At 43.1% G+C, this 24,658-nt stretch overlaps 1 protein-coding gene across 5 annotated transcripts in view; it reads left to right on the top strand.

The window, feature by feature from the left end:
- si:ch211-243j20.2 (uridine-cytidine kinase-like 1) overlaps window positions 1-24,658 on the top strand; it is a 276,943-nt gene that overhangs the window by 229,121 nt on the left and 23,164 nt on the right. For 4 of the 5 annotated variants that reach the window (XM_059645474.1, XM_059645475.1, XM_059645472.1 and 1 more), the window contains exons 8-12: window positions 5,437-5,453; window positions 12,894-12,992; window positions 15,125-15,218; window positions 15,731-15,793; window positions 21,643-21,765. In XM_059645474.1, coding sequence (XP_059501457.1) covers window positions 5,437-5,453; window positions 12,894-12,992; window positions 15,125-15,218; window positions 15,731-15,793; window positions 21,643-21,765 — 396 coding nt within the window. Of the gene's footprint in view, window positions 1-3,112; window positions 5,016-5,436; window positions 5,454-12,893; window positions 12,993-15,124; window positions 15,219-15,730; window positions 15,794-21,642; window positions 21,766-24,658 lie in introns of those variants that run through there. The other variant, XR_009445695.1, reaches the window with a different exon arrangement.

Here is a 24,658-nt window from a genome sequence, read left to right as displayed (position 1 = left end):
TGTGTGTCGCCCTCTGTGTGTGTGCGTGTCGCCCTCTGTGTGTGCGTGTCGCCCTCTGTGTGTGTGCGTGTCGCCCTCTGTGTGTGCGTGTCGCCCTCCGTGTGTGTGTGTGTGTGTGAGTCCCACACCGTGTGTGTGTTTGTCGCCCTCCTTGTGTGTGTGTCGCCCTCCTTGTGTGTGTGTCGCCCTCCGTGTGTGTGTGTCGCGCCCTCCGTGTGTGTGTGTGTGTGTGGTGTGTGTTTCGCCCCCTGTGTGTGTGTGTTTCGCCCCCTGTGTGTGTGTGTGTGTGTCGCCCCCTGTGTGTGTGTGGCGCCCCCTGTGTGTGTGTGTGGCGCCCCCTGTGTGTGTGTGTGGCGCCCCCTGTGTGTGTGTGTGGCGCCCTCTGTGTGTGTGTGTGTGTGTGTGTGTGTGTGTGTGTCGCCCTCCGTGTGTGTGTGTGTCGCCCCCTGTGTGTGTGTGGCGCCCCCTGTGTGTGTGTGGCGCCCTCTCTCTGTGTGTGTGTGTGTGTGTGTGTGGCGCCCTCTGTGTGTGTGTGTGGCGCCCTCTGTGTGTGTGTGGCGCCCTCTGTGTGTGTGTGTGTGTGTCGCCCTCTGTGTGTGTGTGTCGCCCTCTGTGTGTGTGTGTCGCCCTCTGTGTGTGTGTGTGTCGCCCTCTGTGTGTGTGTGTGTGTGTGTCGCCCTCTGTGTGTGTGTGTGTGTCGCCCCGTGTGTGTGTGTCGCCCTCTGTGTGTGCGTGTCGCCCTCCGTGTGCGTGTGTGTCGCCCTCCGTGTGCGTGTGTGTCGCCCTCCGTGTGCGTGTGTGTCGCCCTCCGTGTGCGTGTGTGTCGCCCCGTGTGTGTGTGGCGCCCCCTGTGTGTGTGTGGCGCCCCCTGTGTGTGTGTTGCGCCCTCTGTGTGTGTGTGTGTGTGTGTCGCCCTCTGTGTGTGTGTGTCGCCCTCTGTGTGTGTGTGTGTGTGTCGCCCTCTGTGTGTGTGTTTGGTGCCCCCTGTGTGTGTGTGTGTGTGTCGCCCTCCGTGTGTGTGTGTGTGTCGCCCTCCGTGTGTGAGTGTCGCCCCCTGTGTGTGTGTGTGTGTGTGTGTGTGTGTGTGTGTGTGTGTGTGTCGCCCCCGTGTGTGTGTGTCGCCCCCGTGTGTGTGTGTCGCCCCCTGTGTGTGTGTGGCGCCCCCTGTGTGTGTGTGGCGCCCTCTGTGTGTGTGTGTCGCCCTCTGTGTGTGTGTGTCGCCCTCCGTGTGTGTGTGTGTGTGTGTGTGTCGCCCTCTGTGTGTGTGTGTGTGTGTGTGTGTGTCGCCCTCTGTGTGTGTGTGTGTCGCCCTCCGTGTGTGTGTGTGTGTGTGTGTGTCGCCCTCTGTGTGTGTGCGTGTCGCCCTCTGTGTGTGTGCGTGTCGCCCTCTGTGTGTGCGTGTCGCCCTCTGTGTGTGCGTATCGCCCTCCATGTGTGTGTGTGTCGCCCTCTGTGTGTGTGTGCGTGTGTGTGTGTCGCCCTCTTGTGTGTGTGTGGCGCCCTCTTGTGTGTGTGTGTGTGTGGCGCGTTCTCTCTCTCTCTCTCTCTCTCTCTCTCTCTCTGTGTCTTTCTCTCTCTCTCTCTCTCACTCTGTCTCTCTGGTCTCTCTCGCTCTCTGTGTGTGTGTCTCTCTCTCCCTGTCTCCTCCTCTCTCTCTGTCTCCCTCTCCCTCTGTGTGTGTGTGTGTGTGTGTGTGTGTGTGTGTCGCCCTCTGTGTGTGTGCGTGTCGCCCTCTGTGTGTGTGCGTGTCGCCCTCTGTGTGTGCGTGTCGCCCTCCGTGTGCGTGCGTGTCGCCCTCCGTGTGTGTGTGTGTGTGTGTGAGTCCCACACCGTGTGTGTGTTTGTCGCCCTCCTTGTGTGTGTGTCGCCCTCCTTGTGTGTGTGTCGCCCTCCTTGTGTGTGTGTCGCCCTCCGTGTGTGTGTGTCGCGCCCTCCGTGTGTGTGTGTGTGTGTGGTGTGTGGTGTGTGTTTCGCCCCCTGTGTGTGTGTGTTTCGCCCCCTGTGTGTGTGTGTGTGTCGCCCCCTGTGTGTGTGTGGCGCCCCCTGTGTGTGTGTGTGGCGCCCTCTCTCTGTGTGTGTGTGTGTGTGTCGCCCTCCGTGTGTGTGTGTGTCGCCCTCCGTGTGTGTGTGAGTCGCCCCCTGTGTGTGTGTGGCGCCCTCTGTGTGTGTGTGTGTCGCCCTCCGTGTGTGTGTGTGTCGCCCTCCGTGTGTGTGTGTGTGTGTCGCCCCCTGTGTGTGTGTGGCGCCCCCTGTGTGTGTGTGGCGCCCTCTCTGTGTGTGTGTGTGTGTGTGTGGCGCCCTCTGTGTGTGTGTGGCGCCCTCTGTGTGTGTGTGTCGCCCTCTGTGTGTGTGTGTGTCGCCCTCTGTGTGTGTGTGTGTGTCGCCCTCTGTGTGTGTGTGTGTGTCGCCCCGTGTGTGTGTGTCGCCCTCTGTGTGTGCGTGTCGCCCTCCGTGTGCGTGTGTGTCGCCCTCCGTGTGCGTGTGTGTCGCCCCGTGTGTGTGTGGCGCCCCCTGTGTGTGTGTGGCGCCCCCTGTGTGTGTGTGTGTGTGTGTGTGTGTCGCCCTCTGTGTGTGTGTGTGGTGCCCCCTGTGTGTGTGTGTGTCGCCCTCCGTGTGTGTGTGTCGCCCTCCGTGTGTGTGTGTGTGTCGCCCTCCGTGTGTGAGTGTCGCCCCCTGTGTGTGTGTGTGTGTGTGTGTGTGTGTGTCGCCCCCTGTGTGTGTGTGTCGCCCCCTGTGTGTGTGTGGCGCCCTCTGTGTGTGTGTGGCGCCCTCTGTGTGTGTGTGGCGCCCTCTGTGTGTGTGTGGCGCCCTCTGTGTGTGTGTGTCGCCCTCCGTGTGTGTGTGTGTGTGTGTGTGTCGCCCTCTGTGTGTGTGTGTGTGTGTGTCGCCCTCTGTGTGTGTGTGTCGCCCTCTGTGTGTGTGTGTGTGTGTGTGTGTGTGTGCGTGTCGCCCTCTGTGTGTGTGCGTGTCGCCCTCTGTGTGTGCGTGTCGCCCTCTGTGTGTGTGTGTGTCGCCCTCTGTGTGTGCGTGTCGCCCTCCATGTGTGTGTGTGTCGCCCTCTGTGTGTGTGTGCGTGTGTGTGTGGCGCCCTCTTGTGTGTGTGTGTGTGTGGCGCGCTCTCTGTGTGTGGCGCGCTCTCTCTCTCTCTCTCTCTCTCTCTGTGTCTTTCTCTCTCTCTCTCTCTCACTCTGTCTCTCTGGTCTCTCTCGCTCTCTGTGTGTGTGTCTCTCTCTCCCTGTCTCCTCCTCTCTCTCTGTCTCCCTCTCACTCTGTGTATGTGTGTGTGTGTGTGTCTACGCGCTCTGTGTGTGTGTCGCTCGCTCTGTGTGTGTGTGTGTGTGTGTGTGTCTCTCGCTCTCTGCGTGTGTGTCTCTCGCTCTCTCTCTCTCTCTCTCTCTCGGTGTCTCTCTATCTGTGTGTGTGTCTCTCCCTGTCCCCTCCCTCTCTCTGTGTGTCACTCAACTGCGCGTGTCGCCCTCTGCGTGTGTGTGTCTCTCTCTCTCCCTCTCTGCGTGTGTGTCTCTCTCTCCCTCTCTGCGTGTGTGTCTCTCTCTCCCTCTCTGCGTGTGTGTCTCTCTCTCCCTCTCTGCGTGTGTGTCTCGCCCTCCCTCTCTGCGTGTGTGTCTCGCTCTCTCTGTCTCTCTCGCTGTCCCTCTCTCCCCCCACATCCCCTTCTGTCTGTCTGTCTCTCTGTGTGTGTGTGTGTCCCTCTCTTTCTGTGCCTCGCTCTCTCTCGCGCTCTCTGTTTCTCTCTGTCTCTCTCTGTGTCCTTGTTTCTGTGTGTGTCTCTCTGCCCCCCCCTCCCCACACCCACTTCTCGCTCTCTCTCTCTCTCTCTCTCTCTCTCTCTGTCTTTCCTCCCCACCTCTCTATCTCTCTTGCCTTCCTACCTTCTCGCTCTTGCTGTCTCTCTTTGCCCCTTCTCGCGTGCGCTCTGTCTGTCTCTCTCTCTCTCCCCCCCACCTTCTCGTGCTCTCTCTCTCTGTCTGTCTCTATCTCTCTCTCGCTCTCCCTCTCTACCCCCACACTGTCTTCTCTCTCTTTTTCTCTCTCTCTCTGTCTCTCTCTCTCTCTGTGTCTCTCTCTCTCTTTCTCTGTCTCCCTCCCGCCTCTCCCCCCACACCCCCTTCTCTCTCTCTCTCTTGCTGCCTCTCTGTCTGTGTGTGTTTCTCACTCGCCCGTGCTCTCTCTCGCCCCCCCTGCCCCACACCCACTTTCACTCTCTCTCTGTCTTTCCTCCCCACCTTCTCTGTCTCTTGCCTCCCCACCTTCTCACTCTCGCTCTCTCTCTTCGCCCCTTTTCCCTGGCGCGCTCTCTCTCACTCCCCCCACCTTCTCGTGCTCTCTTTCTCTCTGTCTCTATCTCTCTCTCGCTCTCCCTGTCTCCCCCCACACCCCCTTCTCTCTCTCTCTCTTTCTCTCTCTATCTCGCTCTCTTCCCCCCCTCCCTCCCACACCCCCTTCTCTATCGCTCTGTCTCTCTCTCTCGCCGTGTCTCTCTCTTTCTCTGTGTCTCTCTCTCTCTCTCTGTCTCTCTGTCTGTTTCTCGCTGTCTCTCCTCACCCCCATCCTGTCTCTCATTTTTTTCTCTCAGTCTCTCTCTCTCTCTCTCTCTCTCTCTCTGTATCTGTATTCCCCCCCCCCCCCCCCTTACAGGCACTCATCTTTATTTAGAAATATGTGTACTCTTCTTGTACTGCACTGTCACCCTGCATTCTCCCAAAGCTTGTGAAGAGGCCATTTTGTTTGTCGTATTCTTTTTGCCTTATATATAACTACTGGCAGTTAGCCAGCAGCACAATTGGTGTGGCAGTATCTTTTTCTTGCTGTACACAGCCACCAAAAATGCCTTAACGGAATCCATGCTAGTAAAACTACTTATTGTGTTAAAGATGCAGTCTCACAGAATAAATATCGAATAGATAAACAAGATTACTCAGCATTTTCTTTTGTATAGTTTCTTCTTGATCATGATGACAATTTGTTATATTTGAAACCTTGGATCACTGAATTCTGTAGGCAGTTTCTGCATTTTTTTTCCATTCCGTAAAATCTGTTGGTAAAAAATTTACACTAAATGCTATAAAACAGAAGTAAAAATAATAACCACAGGTAATAGTACAATATGCATTAAAGTGAAAGCATTTATTTGTAGCATGTATTTTCAGATACCAGTCAAATTGGCACAATAAGGTAATATTTAATGGAATATTTTAGGAGTAGCTTTCCTTGTAATGTCTATTTAAACAAAATAGTAATGATAAGTTTTATTCATGGCAAAATGCACACACATTGCTTTTTTATACTTGAGCAGTTGCAGCTTGATATTTGAATGATCTGGCAAATGAGAATGACTTTCACTTTCATTTCTTTCCTCCCATGTGTGGTAATGAAATACTTGATAAATCCTGAACGAATTTACTGTAATCACCACAGCGTGAAATCACTGTAAGGTATGACAAGAAGAATGATGTTTTGATCCTGCAAAAAGGGAGAAGGAACGTGATGAAGTCATAGGCACTACTGATGGCCTTTCAAAAAATACAAAAATTTCATCTGAGTAGAGCTTTAATGTGCCTCAGTCTGCCTTTGTTTCAAATACCTCCTCCTTCCTTTTTAATAATTGCCAAGATAGTTAAAAGCAGAGAGCCAATTACAGAATCTGGTTATTTCAATGGTATTTTTTCAGCCACAAGAGTATTTGATTAATTACTTTTCTTATGCTGTAATCTGCGCAAAATAACTAAATACATTAAATTTGATCTTTTGAATAGTGAATCTGTTTTCTTTCAAGTAATTCATTTTTTATTAAACAAAACTGAAAATTTTCCAAATTTACGTGAATGCATGTTATATATTAGGAATGTACAGAACATTTAAATGTATTTGCGCCAGTGGATTTAATGTCTATTGGAGTTCTATTATTGTTCAAGTAAAATATACATAATAAATTGTGGCACCCTATGAAATTACAAAATACCATCTAAATAACTAGCACTGGGGTTGTGTCCACAAATCATTTAAAGAGTGTCATATTCTCCTTGACTATGTGGGTAGTAAATTCAGTTTTACATATATAAGCCACATCCAGCAGCAATTAATTTAAAATCTTGATTGTGAAGTAACTATTTTTAATAGCTTCTGTATTTGATAATGAATTATATAAAATACTCTGACTAGAACCTGTAATAACATTTTTGGTGTGGTTTACATGGTGGCAGTTGGTGAAAAAAATTGTGCATGGAAGCATTTGCGTCGTAAAGGATTTGAGATTTTCTGCAATTGAATAATGGGGGAAAGAGCCACCTCGAGTGAACAGTGGCAGTACTTCTTTACAAAATTCAGTGGGCTATTTTTCAGAAAGTTATCTCCTTGTCTTTCCAGAAATCTATTGTTTTAAAATGAATTTTGGACAGCTCCCTATTGCTTTCCTTATACATGCTTTTCTTTGTGCTGGAAACTAATAGAAATGCCTTCTCTTTCTGTCCATGACTATTTCATCAATTGTCTTGCATTGAATAATTCTGAACTGAACAGAGGAAGCTTTGCTGAGATATGTGAGGACAACTTGTGAATTTTCAGTTTTGTCTTCAACCCTTAAAAATTAATTTGCAGTTAGTTTTATTTTTCTTGCTGTTGGCTTTTTTGCATCTTAAGTTGTTTCTTATTTTGGCATTCCTCAAAAGTTGTTTTAGTAAATTCAATGTGTCTTGAGTATAAAAGAACTAATGAACAGTGGAAGTGTGATATTTTGATGATTATGCACTCACTTTTCAAGGTATTCAGTATTTTTCTTGTTTTTAAATAGAAATGATGTTTATTGCTTTTTCTTAATTTCGAACAGTGCAGTAGAAATATGTTGATTTATTACTGAACTGGCATACTCAGCATATTAGAGAACTGTTCTTTGATTTTAATTGTTGATGAAAAATGAGCCCTAGTTTACATTGGTCAATTGCATGACGTTCCTTTACTTACCCTTATTTAAATATATGTGAATTAATGAGAAATTATGACTTTTATATTATTGAACAATGTGCTGTTAATAGTTAAACATTATTCAAGGGTAACTTTAGAAATTGGTGCTTGGGAAAAACAAAGAAAAAATCTCACCAAAATAATGTCAAAAGACAACCAATCTGCATGGAGGCATTCATGGGATAAGAGTAGGTCTAGAAAAGGGCAGCTTATTTTTATTGGTATGTATATACATGTATTTGTATTAGAGTTTGCTGTATCAACGTTCAGAGGAGCAGCATGTAAATACGGATCCATCCGAAAGGCTAGTATTTTTTCACTGAAGCATAAGAGGTTGAGAGGCAACCTGACAGAAGTTTATAAAATAATGAGGGATATAGGTAGAGGAAATGGTAGTTTCCTTTTCCCTAGAATGGGGAATTTTGAGACTAGGGTGCACATTATTAAAGTGAGAGCAGAGGGATTTTGAAAAAAAGACGTGAGGAGCAAATCTTTTACACAGAAGGTGGATCTTGAGTGGAATGAACTTGATGGTGGATGTGCTTACAATTACAATGTTTAAAAAACATTTGGATAAATAAGTGAATAGGAAAAGTTTGGGATATGTTTGGCATGGACTGGTTGGACAGAAGGATCTTTCCATACCGTATGACTCTGAGACAATGGAGATTGTTACCTTTAAGGAAACACGTAAAATTGGAACCAAGCAATGGCAGTCTGACATGCTTGAGAGATAGTGAAGGGAAATAGTATAATCAGCTCATTGGAGGTTGTGGAGAAGGTTCATTGAATTCTGAGGGATATCAGGTAAGTTACTTTGGACTGGTGTTAACAGAGTAAGTTTAGTTGCAGTTGTGGGAGACTGTGCAAGAAACTGATGTGCAATGGTTTTTCCAAGAGCTTTGGAGATAAAAAGGAAAGATACGCATGGAGGACTGTTTGGAAAGAGTGTGCTTTTTGGGAATGGGATGATGCAGGCCAATAAAAATTCCTTTCGGAAATCATGAATACCTTGGTTAGGGATGTTCAAGGGCACTGATGCCAAACCTCCTGAATACCTCAACTTAGCTCTTGTGTTTCATAAAATCCTGACAGTGTGGAAACAGGCCATTCAGCCCATTAGCCCACACTGACCCACTGAAGGGCATCCCACCCAGGCACCTCTCCCCACACCAGTGTAACCCTGCATTCCCGTGGCTAATCTAGTTTATGTGCATATTCTTTGGATTGTGGGAGGAAACTAGAGGACCCACAGGAAACCCATGCTGACACAGGGAGAATGTGCTAATTCCATGCAGACAGTTGCCCGAGGCTGGAATTGAAACCCCATCCCTGGCTCTGTGAGGCAGCAGTGCTAACCAGTGAGCCACTGTGCCGTCCCACGTATCTTTAAAATGTTTTTCTGTAGCTTTGTGTTCCTTAGGAGCAGCAGTTACATGCACTATCTTTTGACACCTGTCCTTCTTTAATTTAGCTTTAATGCCTGATAGATTAAAAGAAAAGAGTTTGCAATTCAAAAAAATTAATCAGTTAAGGCCCATCTGCAATCTTCTTTTGTTCAAACAAAACCTATTAATATAATGTACAGCTGAGGAAGTTAATTTGACGATGCTTTTATCAAGCAGTAAAATAACTGCTATCTTGTACATGCATTTTTCCCCCCAGTTCGTTTTAGGAAGACGTCTCATCTCAGATTGTTATCCAATAGAGAAACAAAATAGAATTTTAAAAAATGCATATTACTGAAGCTTCAAAGCACAGAAGGCAGTCAAAGCCACATATGGCTTTCAATGTTCATGATTGTGCAATATTGTCTACAGAGTACAATCAGTAGCTTGTAGATTTAACTATATAAACCTTACGTATCAAAGCAAAAATTGATACTTGTTGAATATTTTTACATAAAAAGCACCAGCTAGAAACTATATTAAAAAAGAAATTTTAACAAGTGTATTTTGCTCAATGCATATTCTACAAAACAATTTACTGTAAAAATTATCTTAGCATGGAAAAATATGAGAAGGCATATCAAATGTGTAAAGAAAATGAATCATGCACCCAGCCAGGGAGGGAGATTTGGAATGACCAAAAACTTAATCAAAGAAATAAGTTTTAAAGAGGATCATTGAGGTGAAATGGAACATGGATGAAATGTAATGTAGTCATGTTAAAATGTTAATTTTAAGTGGATGAAGCCTGGCCACATGTAGTTGAGAGGTAGAAAAGGGGATAATTTTAAATTTGAGACATTGGTGGGAAGGGTGTAGTGAATGGTGATGCAAGTTAATGAAATTCAAAAATAACAGAGATAATATGAGATTATGGTTGTCAGTCCTCTTGACTGCCCAGGAGACTTCCAGAATAGAACAGAACCCCGCTGCGCATTCTTGCTAGCAGCCTGAGGATGTTACACTTTTAAATATCATTCTACCACAGTAGCCCCACCAACCCCTCTTCTGTCCCATGGCCCTAATGAAGTCATTGACTCCTGGTCTGTTACATTGATCACTGACACAAACCCTTCTCTTCACACTTTCTATATGAACGTATGTACGTGTGAAAGAAACAGAGACGTTCAAACGGAAAAGGTTGTGGGGTGAGGGTGACTAAATGTTGCAGATAATCTGGTCATATCAGGGAGCCCTCGCTGGCAGGTACAATCAGGAGTGTCAGAGGTTCTGTTCAGTCCGAGAGTTAGCTTTGCAGAAGCTGGATTAGTGTCAAGGATTTTACACCTGTGAAAAGGAGCGTCTTGGTGACAGGAAACTGGCGTGTGTGGGGTTATTTCAGTGGCGATGTGAGTGGTATTAATGATGTAACCATGCAAAAGTGCCTACGAACTGAAGGCCAGCTGGACTTCAAACAGGCACTACAACTAGCTTTAGCAGTGGAAAATGCTGCACGTTGAGCACGAGTTGCAGGGTATTCGATGGAAGTGGACACCTTCACCAGTCGGAGTGAGCAAAAGCAATTACATTATCTCACTGAGGACATATCCTGAACAGAGGGACTCTAGGTCAGTCCACAGCAAAACCCCAAAACAAAGCCACGTCTTATACGGTTAAAATTTTCTTCGGGATCCAGGCTGGCAAGCCTTTGTAGTTGCTTCTGGTATGCAGACTCAAGACAGCAAAAGAATCTCATTAGACCTAAATTGTGGAAGAGAAGGCTGGTATCCAGGGGAGTGCACACACTGGAAAGGTCATATACATCTGGTTAAATTGCTTGGCAACATCCAAATCAGAACCAATCAAATTAAACATCTGATTAAATGGTCAGTCATTAAAATGGAGATCAGTACTGGCATGGCTGTTGTGGTGATCGCAGAAACAGTCTTTAACAAGCTAAGTCTGGAGTTCACCCCTTAAGTTTGTGCAAGACCTTGGCTAGATGGAGACCAAGGAATCCTTACAGATTAAGGGTACAACTTCAGTTCCGGTCTCTTCTGAGAAACAGCTGGGTCAGCTACCCCTGATTTGTAGTAAAAGGCTTGTACCCAAGCTTGATGAGTGAAATTGGTTGAGAAAGATTCACCTGGATTGACTCAATATGTTTAAATTAGAAAATGGCAGCATGAATGAAGTCCTGATTAACTATGCAAAAGTTTTTCAGAAAGACCTAGAGACTATCAAAGGAGCCAATGCCATCTTGCATGTTGACCAGAAGCAATTCCATGATTCTGTAAGGTTTGCCCAGGACCATTTACCTTATTGGGAAAAGTCGAGACAGGAATCAGAGGGCTGGAAAGTGAAAGAATTTTTTCTGAAGAAGGGTCTAGGCCCAAAACATTAGCCTTCCTGCTCTTCTGATGCTGCTTGGCTTGCTGTGCTCATCCAGCTCTGCACCTGTTATCTCGAATTATCAAACTAGTCCAGTTTGTGGAAAGGGCAGCACAAAGTCGTACTAATTTGAAGTTTGATGGGCTGGTTTCCTTTGTGGGGATTTTAAACAAACATTGAACAGCTTTTTCCAGCTGGATAAATACCCAATCCCTCGCATCGAGGATTCATATGCCAAACTGCCAGGAGAGATGTCCTTCATGAAGCTGGACACATAATTCCCAGAAGTATGCTGCAATTACTACCCATAAGGCTTGGTACCAGTATACGAGAATGCCATTTGGGGTGTTGTCAGCCTGTACAGTTTTTCAGCAGACAATGGGGAACATTTTACAAGGTCTACCCAGATTACCATTTATCTAGATGATATGCTAATAATGGGGAAGACCAATAGGAGCACTTAGAAATCTTTGATGTAATCGTTAGAAGTTTCTCTCAGTACTTTACAAGGTGGAAATGTGTCTTCTGTGGACAAGTGACCTCCTTGGGCTACAAAGTCGACGAGAACTGATGTACGCCCGTAGGAAGATAAAGTGAAGTCGATCAAAGGTACCCCAGCTTGTTCAGGACAGTTGCACTTACCCATACGCCAATGGACCTAACCTACTATCGACAATGCCTCTTACCAGTCAGGTCTATTTCTATGGTTCTTACACCAAACCAACTTCGGACTCCGAGTAGGAGGAATTTAGTGATTGTAATGAGGTCAGCCAGGTGGACCTCATAGAAAATGAGTTCCCTCATTGGGACTATTAATCTGTTCCAATCAGGGAGCCCTGGCTGATAGACAGAAAGAGCAGTGTCAGAGGTTCTGCTCAATCTGAGAACTGGCTCTGAGAAAGCTGAATCACTGTCAAGGACTTTCCATGTGAAAATAAAGGGTGATCTGGTGATAGAATACTAGCCTTTTTGAAGTTACTTCAGGAAGGAAAACAGAAAGTAGTAATCCAAATCTGAAAAGAGGAAAAGATTTATGTTTTGAATGTCAATGCTTTGTCAGATATGTTTACCTTCCTTCATATTGAAAGCAAACCCTGGTTATCCCATTTTAAGATGTCTGTAAATAAATTCGGAATATACGGCATCAGAAGTGAAATTTTTTTCACTGTTATAAAAATGACTTTATGTGTGTAAAGTAGATACAATGTGCAAAACAAAAGGTTCACCCCATGGTTTAGATGTATAGTGCCCTCTGCTGACAGCTAAACAAAAGTTGTTTCTGACATGAGAAAACCTAAAATTTGAGAATAATAATTTTGCAAATAAAGGTAATTATATAATTTCAGCATTAGTTTCTATTTTTTCCTTCCATGTCCTTTCCTAAAAGTATTGATTCCCTGATGGAATACAATTCCATTGGCAACAAGCAACATCTAAAACGTTGCATAGACATTTTGTTATTAGCCTTGATAGCGAGGCTCCAGAAATGATTGAACAGTAGGAGTGTCATGCACAAGCTAATACTCTGCCTTTACTTAATATCTGCAGATAGATGATTCTAGAAGCTGTTACTAGAAATCCGATTGAGAGGGGTAATCCTGACCAATAGTACACTTGCCCCTTTTTAACCAAAAAATGATGAGATCAATTCTAGTGCCACTGACTAATTTTAGGCCAGTTAATTCAGTCCTGATTTGGAATTGAGTTTAGGATCAGTTTATAACACCATCTCTCATAACTCAAATTCCTATGACTTTTTTATTAGTAAGGTTAATAAAATATAACTTGTAAGTTTGATTAATGTAATGTATTATTAAAATTTAAAAGCTTGACATAAAACCTTTTCTGAACATTTTATGAAACAATCCAGATTTAAAGATCTTATTGGTGTTAGAAATTCTAGTTTATCAACAGAAAGGATAGTTTCTTCTTAAAAGCACAGAACCCAGTTTACCTAGCTGTCAAATTTAGAATTAAAATAATTAATTAAATAACGTCTAACAAATGAGGACATGGTTTTGCAGTTATCTCTACCAGCATTGCTTACTGCACAAAGATTTAATTTTACAATTTAAAAAAAATAGTGTTTATGCTGAAGTTTTTCACTTGATGCAAATTTTTTATTTATTTCCACAGAGCAGCACTTGCCTCTGCCCACCAAGGACAACCTCTGCCAGATAAGTTAAGTGTCCTTGAAAGTACACCACAGGTTAGAGGATTGCACACAATTATCAGGTAACTTTAGACGTGCTTTCATGTATTTTAAGAAATGTATGATTTACATGAAGCAGAGTACCTAGCCGAGAGGGCAAGAAAACTGCCAACATTTCATTTGGGCAGCTAATAGATATACTTAATTAAGGAATAGTCTTGCTACCAGTTGACAGCCATTCTGTAATCTGGGGGCCTTGTTATCTATCATTTGACTGTATGAAGTATCTAAACTATCAACAAATTTACCAGTGTAGTCCTCCCAGTTTTCTGAATAGAATTGGGCCTTTCATATTTACAATAAAGAAAAGCTGAAATCTGGAATTTTAGCTGCTGGAAAATGATAAGAATCATAGAATCATTGTAGAATTGCTACAGTGCAGGCAGAGACCATTTGACCCATTGAGTCAGCACTGACCCTCTGAAGAGCATACAGCCTATCCCCATAACTTCACATTTAAACCGGCTAGCCTAAGTACTATGGAACAATTTAGTATAGCCAATCCATCTAAGCTGCACAGCTTTGGACAGTGGAAGTAAATCAGAGCACCCAGAGAAAACCCACAGACATGGGGAAAGCATGCTAACTCCACACAGTCGCCCAAAGCTGGAATGGAGCCCTGGGTCTCTCGAACTGTGAGGCAGCATGCTAACCACTGAGCGTTATTTTGAGGTTGGGCATAAGATCACATACTTATATTGCCAGGTGTGGGTTTCTTACTGTGATTAGGTTGAAGTTGGCTGAAGCTCTGTACGTCACCTTTCAGTGAGTCATGTGTAGCATGTGTTTGTACTTCAGTTAGAAAGATAGTGGTCATGTTGTCATGAGTCATGCTACTCACGGTGTTGTTTTTAAGAAGATTCTCATTTCTGTTGTAAATGAAACAGCCTCATGAGTTTACTTATGCCGAGAATGGGGAAGGTTCAAGTTAATATGTCTAGTAGAAACAACCCATCCTTAGCTTCGGGTCAAAACTACTCCAAACACTCTGAATAGATTGACCAGTCAATCTGCTCATAACAGAAACCTGAAGGAAGTAGACATATCAGTGGATGGTGGGAGTGGGGGATAATGTTGGAAAGTGTTAGGATTCTTGCCACTGGAATTCAGATAATCTTGAAAATCCATACCCTAAGAGGTATACAATGATGTTCACAGGACAAGCAATGAAATCTTATTTCTACTTCAGTTTGAGCTGATAAACTTACCTGTTTGCATTCTAGCATACACTTTTCTTTGCCTTATCCTTCAAGTGATATAGACAGTACTTGTTGCCCAGCCCAAATTGTTCCTGATGGCTTGCTGAGCCATTCAAATGTTATTTAAATTTTAAAGTTTGATGCAACTCTTTTGATTATTTTATGAAAATAATCCAAAGTTAATGATCACGTGAACAATTGCAAGTCTCGTGCACTGAAAAACAAACTCTACACGGGGCTGAATATTTCTCTACCTTATTTGGAGACCTTTCTACTTCTGTTAAACATCAAGCCATTTTAAAACGTATTGGTGTAAATTATAAAGCAATCATCTAACCTAGTTTGAATGCACATGCGGACCACTTGAAAGAAAGGAAGGGCTTGCATCTGTATATTAACTTTACCAGTGTAGGTCCTCCCAGATTTCTGAAAGGAATTGGACCTTTCGTATTCACGATAAAGAGGAGCTGAGATCTGGAATTTTAGCTGCTGGAAAATGATAGGACGACCAAAGTACGTTACAGTCAAGGATGTATCTTTTGACAGGTAGTGACTTGTAATGAGATTTAAAAATGGCAGACTATTAGCACCCATCATCTCTCTGATGTCGGCATTGAACCAATCATCTTTCAATTGAAATGGCATTAATACTGCAGAGCCAAGGCTGACGTTGGAAGATACGGGGAGGATCCTAAAGCTTTCTAATTAAGCTTTTCTCTTGACGTTTACAATGACCTTTGAAACTTTCAATTAGTTTCTCTATTCCCTCATTCTGTTGTTATTTATATAACTGAATTGGATTTAGTTTTACTTCTATTGGATGTGTAAGATAATGTGCATAATTTTCAATAAGTTTGAAAATGTCCTGTCAGTGTGGTTAATCAATGGTTAATACATTGTGTTTCAGAACTGTTATTGCTTAAGTGATGTTTTATTACATTTTGTCTGTTGAACAGAAATAAAGAAACCAGCCGAGATGAGTTTATTTTCTATTCAAAGAGATTAATGAGGTTACTAATTGAACATGCCCTTTCTTTCTTGCCACTTAAGGTAAGATTTTCAATCATGCTTATCATTGAAGTCATTGAGGTTTTGGACTTGATAAGCAAAACAAAAATGCATTTGACTTGATACTGGGTTTGATTCAGTTTCACAATTATAGAAGCAGACTTAATCATTCTTGGCAAAACCAAAGCTTTTGTTTTGTTTTCATGAGAGCAAAAGATATTAAGGCGTGATTTGATCATTGAAAGGAGGAATGAATGAGAAGTATTTGGGAACAGAGAAGGCATAAGGAATTGGCAATACTCATATGAAAGATAAAACATCGACATTGATTCATTGGGATGAATACCTGTTTTTTTTTAATCATTATCTCCCTCTTTTTGTTTCATTCCTCTTGTCGTCTTATAAAGAAACAGAATGAGGCTCACATCATGAGCTGTGTTAGAATCTGGCTCATGTCCAGCATTTCGGAATTGGTGTTTGCTGTCAGAAAATAATTGAAGGCAAAGTGCTTCTTTTACTGATCACTAAGTTTTGTTTTTGATTAATATTTATAGCCTGTTACAGTGGAAACACCTCAAGGAGAACTGTATGAAGGGAAGAAATTTGGTGGGAAAAGGGTGAGCATCTCACGGTTTTCTAGGGAATCTTAACAAATTTACTGATTATTAATGCGAACTTGTATTTACACAAGGCATCAGTCAAATCCGTCAGGTGTTGTGTGATGTTTTTATCAGATTTTTACAGCAGGATTTGTTTTTAGTTTTTGAGAGCTTAGAGGTAAAAAGTGATAATGTGGAGTATATAGGAACAGCTGAGCTCTTTAGAAGTTGGAGGGTATCATGCCAATTTAATTTCTAGGTTGTAAAAAAAATCTAGAAAAATTGTTCACTATAGTAAAGAGCTCGAGTAAAAGGGCATGTATTTTAATGTTAAACTTCAGGATTTGAAAGGGATCTTAGAAATATTATTTTAACTAGAGTTATAATTGTGGAATAATTACAATGGAACAGCATTGAAATGTTTAATATACCTGCCCGTTTATGGGTTCTCGAAGGTTTGAGACCGTGGGATTTGGTTATGATCCAGATTTATATAGTTTATCTTTGTTAGTCAAACAAGGTTTGTTAGCCTAAAGAAAACCTTACCAAAATTGTTTTCCATTTATATGCCACTTTTCATGAGCTTTAGATGATCAAAGTGCTTTATAATCAATTACACACCCTTTAAAATATAATCACTTCTATAATTGAGAAAGGTGATTGAATTTGCATTCAGCGTGGTCCCGCTAAGCCTGATAATTTGTTTTCAGATGTTGGCTGAGGGACATTTGTTGGTCAGAACACTAGACAGAGTTGCACTGCTCTTTAAATGATAAGACTGTAAGATGTAGGAGCTGATGTATGCTGTTCGTCCTATTGTGTTTGTGCTATCATTGATCTGATAATCCTTAACCCCACTTTCCTGCCTTACCCCCATAACACTTGATGATTAGAAATTTGTCGATTTTCTTGTTGAATCTGCTTAATGACTAAACCTCGACACCTGCCTGCAGTAAAGAATTCTTCAGATTGACCACCTTCTGAGAGAAAATATTACTCCTCATCTCCAGTTTAAATGGATGACACCTTGGATGTGAGTTTGCTCACTGAGCTGGAAGGTTAGTTTTCAGACGTTTCATCACCATTCTAGGTAACATCATCAGTGAGTCTCAGGTGAAGCGCTGGTGTTAAGTCCCACTTTCTATTTATCTGTTTAGGTTTCCTTGGGTTGGTGATGTCATTCCCTGTTCTTTTTCTCAGAGCATGGTAGATTGGTTCCAAATCAATGTGTTTGTTTACGGAGTTCCGGTTGGAATGCCATGCTTCTAGGAATTCTCGTGCGTGTCTCTTTTTGGCTTGTCCTAGGATGGATGTGTTGTCCCAATCAAAGTGGTGTCCTTCCTCATCTGTACGTAAGGATACTAGTGATAGTGGGTCATGTCGTTTTGTGGCTAGTTGATGTTCATGTATCCTGGTGGCTAGCTTTCTGCCTGTTTGTCCAATGTAGTATTTGTCACAGTTCTTGCAAGGTATTTTGTAGATGACGTTCGTTTTGTTTGTTGTCTGTATCGGGTCTTTTAAGTTCATTAGCTGCTGTTTTAGTGTGTTGGTGGCTTTGTGGGCTACCCTGATCCCAAGAGGTCCGAGTAGTCTGGCAGTCATTTCAGCAATGTCTTTGATGTAGGGGAGGGTGGTTATGGTATCTGGGCCTCTTTTGTCTGTTTGTTTGGGTTTGTTGCTGAGAAATCGGCAGACTGTTTTCATTGGGTACTCATCCTTTTTGAATACGCTGTATAGGTGATTTTCTTCTGCTCTTCGTAGTTCCTCTGTGCTGCAGTGTGTGGTGGCTCATTGGAATAATGTTCAAATGCAGTTTCGTTTGTGGGTGGGATGGTTGCTCCTGTAGTTCAGTATTTGGTCCGTATGTGTTGTTTTGAAGTTCCCCATTGACTGTTCGCTCTACTGTGATGTCTAGGAATGGTAGTTTGTTGTTGTTTTCCTCCTCTTTTGTGAATGTTATGCCAGTAAAGGTATTGTTGATGGTCTTGAAGATTTCCTCTAATTTGTTTTGTTTAGTGATGACAAAGGTGTCATCCACGTAGCAGACCCAAAGTTTGGGTTGGATGGTTGGCAGAGCTGTTTGTTTAAGTGTCTGCATTACTGCCTCTGCTAAGAACCCTGATATCAGAGATCTCATGGGTGTTCCATTAGTTTGTCTGTAGGTTTTGTTATTGAAAGTGAAGTGGGTGGTAAGGCATAGGTCCACTAGCTTGATTACATTCTCCTTGCTGATGAGGTTGGTGGTGTCTGGTGTATGTGTCTTTGGTTCTTCTAATAGTGTAGTCAGTGTTTCTTTGGCCAGGTTGATGTTGATGGATGTGAACAGGGCTGTTACGTCAAAGGAGACCATTATTTCATCCTCTTCTATCTTGGTGTCTTTGGTGTTCAGGAATTCTTGGGTGGAACGAATGGAGTGGTGTGAGTCTTCTACTAGGTGTTTTAGTCTTTGGTGTAGTTCCTTGGCTAATCTGCAGGTTGGTGTTCCAGGTAGCGAGACTATGGGTCTGAGGGGGGCTCCTGGTTTGTGAATTTTTGGTAGTCCGTAGAAGTGTGGTGTGTTGGATCCATCTGGTTTCATTTTTTGGAAGTCTCTCTTATTTAATTCTCCAGATTTTTGCAGTTTTTTTGAGTAAGGCTGTGATTCGGTTCTCTAGTTGTGGGGTCGGGTCTATCGCCACCTGTTGGTATGTGTCGGTATCTGCAAGCAGTGCAATGAGCCATAGACATTAGACAATGGCAAACACAGAAAACGAAAAAAACTAGACCTGCAGAAAAAAACTAGACAAACTCACACAAAATAACAACACAGACAACACAGAAGCATGGATAAAAAACTTATCTGTCCGACCATTAGCAGACACTGAAAAAGCCGTCTTAGTAAGAGGACTAAATTACAACTTCCGGGATGCGGACAAGAAAGATTTCTTAGCAGTGTTAGAAACAACACTGAAAGACAACAAACTCACAGAAGAAACCCAGCAAACCATCAGACAGACAGTCGCACCAACATTAGGCACAAAAAAGGAAGAAAACACACTCAATACACAAGAAAGAAAGCCCTAAAAGGACTCAAAAAAGATAAAAACATTGTTATCCTACCTGCAGACAAAGGACGCTTGACAGTCATTTTAAACCGAACAGACTACATTGAGAAAGCGAACACACAGCTTGCAGATACTGACACTTAACAACAGGTGGCGATAGACCACACAACTAGAGAACCGAATCACAGCCTTACTCAAAAAAACTTCAAAAATCTGGAGAATTAAACAAGAGAGACTTCCAAAAAATGAAACCAGATGGATCCAACACACCACGCTTCTACAGACTACCAAAAATTCACAAACCAGGAGCCCCCCCTCAGACCCATAGTCTCGCTACCGGGAACACCAACCTACAGATTAGCCAAGGAACTACACCCATGACTAAAACACCTAGTAGAAGACTCATGCCACTCCATTCGTTCCACCCAAGAATTCCTGAACACCATCAAAGACACCAAGATAGAAGAGGATGAAATAATGGTCTCCTTTGACGTAACAGCCCTGTTCACATCCATCAACATCAACCTGGCCAAAGAAACACTGACTACACTATTAGAAGAACCAAAGACACATACACCAGACACCACCAACCTCATCAGCAAGGAGAATGTAATCAAGCTAGTGGACCTATGCCTTACCACCCACTTCACTTCCAATAACAAAACCTACAGACAAACCAACGGAACACACATGGGATCTCTGATATCAGGGTTCTTAGCAGAGGCAGTAATGCAGACACTCGAACAAACAGCTCTACCAATCATCCAACCCAAACTTTGGGTCCGCTATGTGGATGACACCTTTGTCATCACTAAACAAAACAAATTAGAGGAAACCTTCAAGACCATCAATAATACCTTTGCTGGCATAACATTCACAAAAGAGGAGGAAAACAACAACAAACTACCATTCCTAGACATCACGGTAGAGCGAACAGTCAATGGGGAACTTCAAACAGCGCCTACAGGAAAATAACACATACGGACCAAATACTGAATGACAGGAGCAACCATCCCAACACCCACGAACGAGGCTGCATTCGAACATTATTCCAATGAGCCACCACACACTGCAGCACAGCGGAACTACGAAGAGCAGAAGAAAATCACCTATACAGCGTATTCAAAAAGGACGAGTACCCAATGAACACAGTCCGCCGATTTCTCAGCAACAAACCCAAACAAACAGACAAAAGAGGCCCGAAACCATAACCACTCTCCCCTACATCAAAGACATTTCGGAAATGACTGCCGGACTACTTGGACCTCTTGGCATCATGGTAGCCCACAAAGCCACCAACACACTAAAACAGCAGCTAATGAACTTAAAAGACCCTGTACAGACAACAAATAAAACGAACGTCATCTACAAAGTACCTTGCAAGAACTGTGACAAACACTATATTGGACAAACAGGTAGAAAGCTAGCCACCAGGATACATGAACATCAACTAGCCACAAAACGACATGACCCACTATCACTAGTATCCTTACATACGGATGAGGAAGGACACCACTTTGATTGGGACAACACATCCATCCTAGGACAAGCCAAACAGAGACACGCACGAGAATTCCTAGAAGCATGGCATTCCAACCGGAATTCCGTCAACAAACACATTGATTTGGAGCCAATGTACCATCCTCTGAGAAAAAGAACAGGAAATGACATCACCAACATGGGAAATGACATCACCAACCCAAGCAAACCTAAACAGATAAATAGAAAGCGGGACATAACACCAGTGCTTCACCAGAGACTCACTGATGATGTTACCTAGAATGGTAACAAAACGTCTGAAAACTAACCTTCCAGCTCAGCGAGCAAACTCACATCCAGAAACTCAACCTGAGCTACAAATCTTCTCAAAACTCAGATGACACCTTATTCTGAGATTATGCCCTCTGGTCCTAGACTCTGCAATAAGGGGGAGCAACCTCTCTTCATCTCCCCTGCCAAGCCCCCAAAAAATCTTAACATTTCACTAAGTTATCCTCTCATTCCTCAATGTTCCAACAGCCCAATTTACATCAGCCTCTCATGATGAGATAATCCCTCCATACCTAGTATCAGCCTACCTAACCTTCTCTGGTTCAATGCCAATATTTCCCTAGATAAGAGGCCCAAAACTATTCACAATATTCCAGCTGCAGTCTGATGACTGCCTTTTATAGATTTAGCAAGATCTTCCTATTTTTAAACTCTATTCCCTTTGAAATAAAAGCTATCATTCCATTTGCCTTTTATAACATACAGTTAGTTAGATGACACAAAAGCTGCAGCAGCTGTAAACAAGCTAGCCTGAGGTGAAGTTTAGTTAAAAACTGTGAGGTAAGTCTCTTTCCCGGGAAAGAAAAGAAAACCTTCTACTGAACGGGTGATCATCCAACCATGATAGACAGCACGTGTGATGTTTGCCAGTTATCAAACTCAGCAACCTTTTCATACTGGATACTGTTAATATTTGATCGCACAGACTGCTTGTATATAAAGAGTATAAGAAAGCATACCTTCAGAGTGATAGTTAGTCAATTCCAGAACAGGAGTCATCTGGTTAAGGTGTAGAGGTTGGGACAGTGCAGGCTGGTCACCTGTTTCGGTATGATTCTTCGATAAGTCCACTTAAACCCTCGTCACTTGTGACTGTAAGCATTGTAGCGGTATGCTTGTGATGTATTACTATTATTGTATTTTTATCATGCACCCTACCTCAATGTAAAAAAAAACATGTTTGTTGTAACTGTCATGGTTTATTACTCATTTGTGCAGGAATTTTATCTACAGTGTTATTAGTATTGCTATAATGAATTATTCTTTGTTTAGATTACAGGAGTCTCTATCCTTCGTGCTGGTGAAACAATGGAACAAGCACTAACTGCAGTGTGCAAGGATATTAGACTTGGAAAGATTCTTATTCAAACTAACCATGACACTGGCGAGCCTGAGGTATACTGTACTGTCAACTAACCAACCCAGGGATCTGGCTGATTTGATCTTGTAACAACTATTTTGCAGGGAATAATTTCTTTATCTTTTGTGTCGTACTTGATACAGCAGTCTGGTTAATCCCTTAAACCAACAACATAAAAACAGCATGTGTTTTCTTAGTTCATCAGTAATCTGCATCACAGCTGCCAATTATTTAAGAATTTTAAATACTCAACTCAGTGCCCAATTTCACGTGCAATGTGTTGTTTGGTGCTTTTCATAGAATCCCTATAGTGTGGGAACAGACCCTTCAACCCACAATTGCACATGGAACCTCAGACCATCCCACCCAGACCCATTCCCCTGTAACCAACCTAATCTACACATCCATGAGCACTACAGGCAATTTAGCATGGACAATTTACCTAACCTGCACATCTTTGGATTGTGGGAGGAAACTGGAGCACCTGGAGGAAACCCATGCAGACATGGGGAGAATGAATGCTTTTGTAGAATAGTAATATCTCTGGTAGTTCTATCTATCAATAAGCCTGTAATTGTTTTGTATTTCTTTTCAAGTTACCTAATTAAGTACTCGTGATGCTGAATTTAATATCATTTACTCTAATTTTCTTCAGAGACTTTGTGTGATGTGACGGGAATGAGGCAGAGCGAAGCAGGCGAGAAGTTCAGTGTGGTGGAAATTTAATAAAAAGAACAAGTGCCCAACTTTGCACTGGATTTATTTTTAACAGTGTTCATGCTTCAAGTATCTATCATCAAGCTATATGTATCAATAGAAAAAAGGCCTAAGGATTTATAGGGGTTCTGCAATTATTCGCGTTCACTGTGATGTCTGTGGCAGCTATTGGTGTCTCAGAATTCACAACCCCAAAATCTTGTATCATAATAAATTGGAAGGGAGTGACAGCTCACTGTTGGGAGTCCTTGTGTAGCGATTGTAGTGAGGTCAGCCAGGTGGGTTTCATGGAATATGAGTTCCCTGATTGGGGCTGTTAATCTGGCCCGATCACGGAGATCTGGCTGACAGATTAAAAAGAAGAGAGTCAGACATCCTGTTCAGTCTGAGAGTTGGCTCAGAAGGAGTTGGATGAGTGTCAAGGACTTTCCATGTGTAAATAAAGTGTGACAGGATACTAGCCTCTGTGAAATTATTTCAGTGGTGACAATAAAAAAGCACATGCCTGAAGAAATTTACTTGTACCAGTCATCTTCGAGTTGGGATAAGTATTTCTGGCATCGTGCCGTTATTTGGGAAACTTGACTCGTTCGGACTTGCCATTGGAAGATTGGGCCTTGTACATGGAAAGAATGCATTATATTTTCCAGGCAAATGACATTGGGCAGACGAAAAGTAATGAGTAATTCTCCTGATAGCCTGTGGACCTGCAGCTTTTTGGTTATTAGGAAGCTGACTTTCCTGTAGCACCAGATACTAAAACCTTTCAAGAGCTGAACGATTTAGCTAAGGAATGCTACGTACCCAAGCCACCTCTAATTCTGAGGCACTATCAGTTTTACTTAGCAATTCAAGAACCAGGAGAATCTGTATTAGGGTTTTTGTCTAGGGTAAGATGACCGGCAGAGGCATGTGACTTTGGTTTAACCCTTACTGAGATGCTGAGAAACTGTTTGGTATGTGGGATTCATGATGTGAAAAGTGTCTTACCAGCTGAAGCCCAACTAGAATTCAAACAGGTGACGCAACTGGCTTTACCACCAGAAAATGTGGCAAGTGGAGCATGAGAGTTACAGGGCATTCTGAAGGAAATTCTAGGGACTATCAAAGGAGACATGGCCACCTTGCATGTTGACTAAGAAGCAATTCTGTAAAGCATGCCCAGTGCCATTTGCCTTACGGGCAAAAGTAGAAACAGAAGTCAGAAGACTGGAAAGCAAAGGAATCATCAAACCAGTCCAGACTGTGAAATGAGCAGCTCTGGTCATATCAATTGTGAAGCTCATCTGGTTAGTTCATCTTTGTGAAGATTTTAAGCAAACACTACACCACTTTTCATAGCCTGATTAATTGCTCATCTCTAGCATCGGGATTTGTACGCACAGTAGAACATAGAACAGTACAGCACAGAACAGGCCCTTCAGCCCACAATGTTGTGCCGACCATTGATCCTCATGTATGCACCCTCAAATTTCTGTGACCATATACATGTCCAGCAGTCTCTTAAATGACCCCAATGACCTTGCTTCCACAACTGCTGCTGGCAACGCATTCCATGCTCTCTCAACTCTCTGCGTAAAGAACCTGCCTCTGACATCCCCTCTATACTTTCCACCAACTAGCTTAAAACTATGACCCCTCGTGCTAGCCATTTCTGCCCTGGGAAATAGTCTCTGGCTATCAACTCTATCTATGCCTCTCATTATCTTGTATACCTCAATTAGGTCCCCTCTCCTCCTCCTTTTCTCCAATGAAAAGAGACCGAGCTCAGTCAACCTCTCTTCATAAGATAAGCCCTCCAGTCCAGGCAGCATCCTGGTAAACCTCCTCTGAACCCTCTCCAAAGCATCCACATCTTTCCTATAATAGGGCGCCCAGAACTGGACACAGTATTCCAAGTGCGGTCTAACCAAAGTTTTATAGAGCTGCAACAAGATCTCACGACTCTTAAACTCAATCCCCCTGTTAATGAAAGCCAAAACACCATATGCTTTCTTAACAACCCTGTCCACTTGGGTGGCCATTTTAAGGGATCTATGTATCTGCACACCAAGATCCCTCTGTTCCTCCACGCTGCCAAGAATCCTATCCTTAATCCTGTACTCAGCTTTCAAATTCGACCTTCCAAAATGCATCACCTCGCATTTATCCAGGTTGAACTCCATCTGCCACCTCTCAGCCCATCTCTGCATCCTGTCAATGTCCCGCTGC

This window comes from Stegostoma tigrinum, chromosome 4, assembly GCF_030684315.1.
Source record: "Stegostoma tigrinum isolate sSteTig4 chromosome 4, sSteTig4.hap1, whole genome shotgun sequence".
Lineage (NCBI taxonomy): Eukaryota > Metazoa > Chordata > Chondrichthyes > Orectolobiformes > Stegostomatidae > Stegostoma > Stegostoma tigrinum.
This window is presented reverse-complemented; position numbering and strand designations above follow the sequence as displayed.